This window comes from Gossypium hirsutum, chromosome A08 (genome assembly GCF_007990345.1).
Source record: "Gossypium hirsutum isolate 1008001.06 chromosome A08, Gossypium_hirsutum_v2.1, whole genome shotgun sequence".
In the NCBI taxonomy this organism is placed as follows: domain Eukaryota; kingdom Viridiplantae; phylum Streptophyta; class Magnoliopsida; order Malvales; family Malvaceae; genus Gossypium; species Gossypium hirsutum.
The window spans coordinates 28,405,604-28,412,973 of NC_053431.1; the positions used below are offsets into that span (position 1 = coordinate 28,405,604).

General features: G+C 32.3%; 1 protein-coding gene across 29 annotated transcripts; it reads left to right on the top strand.

Annotated features, from left to right (window-relative positions):
• Positions 1-269: 269 nt before the first annotated feature.
• LOC107904964 (CBS domain-containing protein CBSX1, chloroplastic) lies at positions 270-5,884 on the top strand. Of its 29 annotated transcripts, none has more exons than XR_001686465.2 (8): positions 283-833; positions 1,187-1,280; positions 1,419-1,506; positions 1,626-1,690; positions 2,252-2,463; positions 2,567-2,660; positions 2,768-2,956; positions 5,654-5,884. XR_001686465.2 is itself a non-coding variant. In XM_041074440.1 (8 exons), exons 4-8 carry the CDS (start codon positions 1,452-1,454, stop codon positions 2,840-2,842), a joined length of 405 nt encoding a protein of 134 aa, XP_040930374.1. In that variant the 5' UTR covers positions 287-604; positions 703-833; positions 1,187-1,280; positions 1,419-1,451; the 3' UTR covers positions 2,843-5,117. The 29 variants fall into 29 exon arrangements, 8 of the variants coding, with proteins under 8 accessions (XP_040930378.1, XP_016687030.1, XP_040930377.1 ...); XR_005899460.1 differs by having other exon boundaries at positions 1,190-1,280; XR_001686469.2 differs by having other exon boundaries at positions 1,244-1,280.
• The last annotated feature ends 1,486 nt before the right edge of the window (positions 5,885-7,370 follow it).

Sequence of the window (7,370 nt, forward strand, 5' to 3'; positions counted from 1 at the left end):
GTCAAATGAAATTAACATGTATTTATTTATAAAAAAACTAAAATAATATCATTAGCTTTAACTAAATTTACGTTAAGTATTTATAAATATGATGTGCTTTAAGTAAAATTTAATTGGAGATTTAGGGGATTAGAGGCGTCTTTTAAAAAAACGCTGCAAAAAACAAAATAATTTAACGTAAATGATATTGTTTTAATTGGAGATTTAGGGGATTAACGGCATTTTTTTAAAAAATGCTGCAAAAAAATATAATTGTTTAACTTAAAAGGGGTTGTTTTCCTTTCTAAAATGTTTTCTTTTTCTCATGCCCGACACTTAAACCCATAATTTTTCCCCCTAAAATCAGTATCCTCAAAACACCCCCAATCTCACCCCTCCGTTGTCCTTTTCAATAAAGAAACTCTCCAACAGCAGCGTCTCCAAGCTCTTATTGAAGGTGCCCACGATTACTCTGGCTCCGTTGTACTTGGATGGGGCGATGGGTATTACACGGGTGAAGAAGATAAAGGGAAAAGGAAGTTGAAAACTTTGTCTGTAGTTGTGGAGTAATTCCTTGTGGGAAGAAGGAATTTCTTCCAAAACTTCATCCAGTATTCTATGCACAGTAAGCTAGGTTTTATGTGTTTGTTGTTTTTATTAATTAACACTAGCAATCAGTGGATTTTTTGTTCCTTGGTGTTGTTGTTGTTGTTGCTATAGCAGTTTGCTACTTCGTTCCCATTCGCATTCCCACTCCCACTCCCACATACTCATTTCGATGAAAGATTGATGAACCCACCGGCAAATTTTCGAATTTTACATCACAATAGAAATGTGGCAGAACATCGAACCAGGTTCCTTATATTTCACTACAAGTTCTTGTTAAAGCTGTTTTGAAATGTTTACTAGTTTTGTTCATTTATTCTTGAGCTGTAGCATAATGGACATATAAGAAAGAATATATATTGTACTTTTATCTTCTTCAAGGATTCCAAAGTAATCGTGTGAACATATATATATGATGTGAAATTTATGTCAATCTTCAAAATAATTATATTCATTATATAAGGAAAAAAAAGTAATTAACACCTAGAATTACATTCAAAATAATACTGTCGTATACAAAGACAAAAACAAGAACCGTTTACTAGGCAAGAACTTGCTTGTTCCTGTATGTTAACATCTTTATTTTTATTTTTTGTAATAGTAGTATGCCATGTAAATATTTGAAAGTAGTGCATGATGAAGGCAAGGTGGCGTGCAGGGAAAGAACCAGTGCAGGGCTGTAGCATCTTCTCTCTGTATTATTCTTACTCAACCGTACTTGATTTAGGAGGGAAATTCCTGTAGCATTGTCAATGTTGGAAGATAGTTATATTTTTTTTCGAACTTTACTCATGTTATTTGTATGATCATTTCTTTATTTTGAGTGTATGCAGCCAAGAGGTGCAGTATATACAGTTGGGGATTTCATGACAGGAAAAGAGGATTTGCATGTTGTAAAGCCAACAACAACTGTTGATAAAGGTACTTCTTTGCTTAGATTATATCTTATAATATGTTGTCTGTGTTTTTTTGTGTGTGTGTAAATATGCATATTTAAAAAGGAAGGTTCTAATTTATTGATCTTGTGCCAACACCAATAGCACTGGAAGCTCTTGTTGAACACAGAATCATAGGTTTTCCTGTTATCAATGATGATTGGAAATTGGTATGTTATCTTTCCCTTAATTTTTTTCTTTTCATGAGTTTTTGGCAATTCATTTGCTAACTTTTAGTACCAAACCTCAAAGCTCTTTATACACTCATGATTCCTTAACATTTCCACAAAGGTGGAATCCTAGTATTTGCATTGTCCAACTAGGCAATGTCCCAAAAGTGAGTGTTGGATTGGATATTGGGCCTTGCCCATGAAAGGTTGAAATAGAATGCTACTCTTCTAGACTCGAACTAATAGTCATGATTCATTAAGTTTAAGCAAATATCTTGGTGAAACAGTGGCTAATTGGGACTATAGGTATACGCAATACGATTCTTTCTCCATTCTTAAGACTTTAAGTTGAGGTGGGTGAAGGAAAGGTTGTTCTGGCCATATGATGACTTTTTAGGCCTGTTCACATCTCCATTATAGACCACTTCATTATTACTACTTCAAAGGTTGCATAACTTGTATGTATTTGAGTTCACTACAATTGGCTCCGGAAGAACTCATATTTTTGTTTATCATATAATTTTTCACCTTTTGCAACTAAAGCAGTCCTCAATTTTGCAGACTTTCAACGAGGTACAGAAGTTACTCAACAAGACGAATGGCCTGGTGGTTAGTGATTTAATGACACCAGCTCCATTAGTTGTACGTGAAACAACTAATCTCAAGGATGCTGCTAGGTCTATCAAACTTATCTTACCTTTGCTATTCCATATGTTGATTACCTACTTCCATAATATACGGTTCCTCTGTCTTTTCATTTTTCGGCACAAGAGGAAAGCATCTAAACTCGTCACCTGAACTTGTATTATCCTAGCATTGTAAAATGGGTTGAGGGAACTATTAAACATTTCTAATTGGTTTATCGAAAAATTTCAGATTATTGCTCGAGACAAAATACCGCAAAAATTTCAAATTATTGCTCGAGACAAAATACCGCAGACTTCCGGTTGTTGATGTAGAGGGCAAGCTGGTAAGTCAAAAAGCATCATAAAAAAATTTCCCCTCTGATTTAAACCCCTTTTTCATCTATTATGTTTTCTTCCAGCGTTTGCTAAGCTCTCTATCCCTTTCCTAAAGGTGGGTATCATCACAAGAGGAAATATCGTTAGAGCCGCCCTTCAAATAAAGCGTGAAATTAAAGGAAAAGCTTAAACACTCGAGACTTGAAAGGCTTTATCATTGAAGGATATTCGGGGCGTTGGATAGGGCAGTGCAGCAATGAAGATTTTTCCTTTCTCCATTTATCAAAGAAAAGTTCGGAGAAAGGTGTGATTACGTGCTTTTTATATGGTCAATCTTGCCCTACTTTTGTATAATACTACATATATCATTTACATTATTAACACTATTATAGTCACACAACTATTTACCAAGATTGACACATAGGGAGGGCAGAAGTTTAGCACAAATTCTTGTCAATGTTTTCAATCTATGTTGCTTTAGACTTTCTTCTTAAATTCAGTGTTCTTATTCGTCATATTCAAAAAAAAGTAGAGGCATGATTTTTCAAAGGCAACATTACACATATATATTTGTAATATTTGAGTTGGGGCAACCGAAGCTGTCCATTTAGTATGTCAAGTTGATTTTGAGTTAACGTGGATCATGTCAAGTTGGGCTTAAAAGCTATTTTGAGTTTGGGTTATTTTGGGTTCTTGTCATTCAAGTTTAAGTTGTTTTGAGTTTGGATTGCTTTGTATTCAAATTGTTTTAGGTTTTTTCTTTTTCCTTTTGGATCATTTTGGAATTTTGATACTTAAGGTTCAAGTTTGGGTCGTTCGTTGGTTTTGGGTTGACGTTGTTTATGTCACTTCAGGTTTTAAAGTTTTCTAAGTCATTTAGATTTTGGTATTTTTAAGTTTGGAAACTATCAAATTTAATCTGATATTTGATTTATACATTTAAAGGAATGAATCTATATTTATTTTCATATTAGAATGATATAATAGTTTATTATACAATATATCAACATAAAATTGTAGTAATTAGATAATATCAGTAATTTGTGAGAATTTAATCAAATCAAAATTTAATATATAAAGTCATATGAAATAAAGTACATATGCAATATTGCACATTATATCAAAATTCATGTATATTTTTTATATTTATTTCTTTTGGGATTTTGATCAATTTTAGGTTTATACCATTTCAAGTTTAGGTTGTTTTGTGTTTTTGCCAATTTTTGAGTTGGCAAGTTTGAGTTTGAAGTTTTTTTTTTCTGCTCATTTTGAATCCCGATACTTTAGGTTTAAATCATTTTGAGTTTGGGTCCATTTCGTGCTCAAATAATTTCGGGTTTGAGTTTGACTTATTTAAGTTACTGACTTTATATGATCAAATTGTATTGAAACTGATTTGAATTCTAATTTATCGGATTTAGTTTTTAGGTTAGTCTTAGGGTACCATATACACTTACGAAAACATATATTGTAGATTAAGACTAGAAGTGTTTATGGGTCAGATCAAGACAAAAATATAACTTGCTTGTTCCTGTATGTTAACATCTTTATTTTTATTTAATTTAATATGTAAGTACATATTTTATTCATTTTTATGAATATTTATTAAATATTATATTTTTATTTTTATATAAGATTGTTGTTTTAATTATATAATTGAATAAATGTATAAGTTTGAGCTTAAAACTGTTGTTAGTTTTGTGTTATAATTTGTTCCAAAGTTAGATTTCAAATCCTTAGATTTGACTTATTGGATTTACTGGTATTTTTAGTCAAATCTAACTGTTCATCAGACCCTGATATTGCCTTTTGTGCTTGTAATTTTAGATATTGGAACTAAAGAATAATTTCTATATAATGTTAAACAATAGTAGTGCAACATGTTTCTATTCTACTTTTTACAAATTAATACTATTGTTCCTTGTTAAATAACAGAAGCATTCCATTGTATTGTGAAACCTCTAGTTTTTCTTGATATGAGTTAACTATGGAATATTATTTTCATTTTCTCATATGTATGTATTTGGTGATGCATCTATTGCAAACAATTGAGATTCTTTTCAGCAAAAGGATATTCTTAGATATGGAGATTAGTTCCTTTAATTCCCTCTTGCTCCTGAGCCTGTGCAGTTATGCTGTTCGGGTTTTTTTGTTCTATTTGGTTATTAGCAACAATGTTTTATTTCTCTTTTGTTGAAACAAATTCTAATTCTTGCTTTATGGTGGCATTATTAAAAATTTATCTTTCCATATAATAATTCAAAGAGATCAGTTAATGTGCTTTGACATATGTGGCTTTGAGGGTCATATAAGTGTTCAATAAGGAGAAAACCATTTTATGTGTTAAATGCTGAAAATTTAGGTGTTAAATGCTGCAATTTATGGTGTCTGAAAGTTGTGATTTATGATATTCGAATGATGTATTTTAAGTTGTTCGAATGTGTTAAAGAGTTGATTTAATATAATGCTTAATGCTTAATGCTTAATGGTTTGTTATTGTTGTTCAAAGCATGATGAAATAAACATGTTAGGTGTGGTTTAATACATGCCTTGCTGACCTCTAAGGTTGTCCAAAACAAGACAAAATTTAGTTGTCTTTAAGATGTTTGAATGTGGTTGTTCAAATGGTTCTTCAAATTTTCCAAATGTGTCTTTAAGGTGCTCGAAAATGTCATATTAATGTTGTCCATATATGATTTTGAATGCTAGAATTTTGCAGCATTTAATTTCCTGCTTGAAGTTGATTAAACCATGCTGTAAATACAAAACATTTATATGCTGTTCACATGCTAAATTAACCATTAGTGAGCTTAAAATTGATCTATTCGAATGTGTTAAATTCCTTGTTCAATGAGATGTTATTTATGCTAATGTATTGAGTATATTAAGTTGTGCAATTTGATGTTATATGTGGCATTAATGTTGACTTGTTAATTGCATATTTTATTATTAATTTGATGTTATATGTGTCATTCATTAACTTTTGTTTCTTTTTTCTCAGGTTTGAGTTTTTGTTGGATGCATGGTCCAGGATTAGCTGAATTCATGCATAGTGACGACTTTTTTGAGCTAACTGCTTAAAGTGTGCATTCTATCATTATTTTGTTCTATTTGTATTTTGTTAGATTCTTGGTGTAGTATGGTAAGTGCGGTATTTTGTTTGATTGTTATTGATAAACTTTCTGTTTGGTAGGATATATATTTATATCATAGATATTATTCTTTTTCTCAATATTTTGATAATGAATTTTAATTTTTTTATATTTTTCATGACTTTTATAATATTTTATTTTTTTTAAATTTTATGACCTTTAACGGCATTTTTGGGAGAAGCATCGCTAAAGGTCAAAAAGCGTCACTAAAGGTCATGACCTTTAGCAGTGTTTTTTTTTAGATAAATGCCGCAAACTTTAGCGGCGTTTCCTATAGCGGCATTTTTTGCAAAAGCGCCGCAAATAGTTTTAGCGGCGCTTCTTAAAAAAACACCGTTAAAAGTTAGTTTTGCTGTAGTGAATGTTCTTCTATTAGCTCTTGCATTGGTAGTCCTGCTTGGTGACACAATGAAGTGATGAGTGAAGGAAAATGAAAACTTGTTTTTCTTACTACACATTCCTAAATTTCTTGATTTTTCCCACATTAATCAATTTTTTGATCAGTATGTAATATGAGAGCAACATTTGTTCCATAAAAACAGTTAAGCTATGCATCACAGGTATAACACTGGTCTGAATAAACTAGTACCATACCTTTGCCTCTCAGGTAAAAAATTCCCTCCGACAATAACGAGTACCTTGTCTCAAAGTCTTCCATTTAGTTCCATGAATTGTGACTACTCTCAAAACATCTTGAATTGTTTTTTCATTAACATCTTTACATAGGGCCAAGTAATCATCATTCTTAATTTTAGGCAAATCAAACAGGCCATTGTTGACTGATGTTGTTAGAAACAATTCCCCTTTTCACACTTGCAATATTGTTATTGTAGACAGATTAAAATGAGAATAAAATTCCCAAACAATACCTTCATCTGAAAGAGTTCGGACATCACAAAATACTTTTCATCCTCGTTCATCAACGATTTCCTGAATGAATGTCGACACATCGACATCGTTATTACTAGCAAGTTGGAAACCCTTATCTAGGAGCATCAATTTTTTTTAAAGATTGTAGTATATCTTGCTCTTACACTCGGATTTTAGAACCAAGGTTGGATGTCATCAGTTTGACTATTCACACTTTTTTGTTTCCGAGACATAATATTTTTTTTATGTGTAAGGAGATCTAGTCAGTCAAGGTGGCTGTCATTTATTTTCGATACAAAGGGTTGATACTACTGGCAGTTTGGTTAGGTAGCGACAAGTGAGTGGAGCATATGGATGTTGCCGATGATATTATAGTGCCTGTAGATGGTGGAAAAATATTTGTTGTTTGAAGATGGTGTCGCAAGATAGTGGTGTGGTATGGTGGCATGTGCGGTGTTGACGGGGTGATGAAGGAAGGTGCAACGATTTGGCTGCCGTGGCTAGTGTAGCAGGCTACTGATGAAGGTAGTGGTGTGGATAGAGAAGGCTAGGTGATGACGCTTGAAGGTGGAGAGAAGGGCGGAGCCTAAATGGTGCAAGGAGATGGCAACAGTTTTAGGTGGCTTTGAAGGAGATGGGACCAATGACGGTTGGAAAAAAAACAAGGGAAACAAAAAAGAAAAGAAACACAATAAT

What these genes read in the sequence shown, in the direction of transcription:
- LOC107904964 (XM_016831541.2), top strand. Translation starts at nt 1,413, where the DNA reads ATGCAGCCAAGAGGTGCAGTATATACAGTTGGGGATTTCATGACAGGA. An exon ending in TCAATGATGATTGGAAATTG is followed by an intron (nt 1,691 to 2,251) that starts GTATGTTATCTT and finishes TCAATTTTGCAG; the next exon opens with ACTTTCAACGAGGTACAGAA. An exon ending in TTGATGTAGAGGGCAAGCTG is followed by an intron (nt 2,661 to 2,767) that starts GTAAGTCAAAAA and finishes CCTTTCCTAAAG; the next exon opens with GTGGGTATCATCACAAGAGG.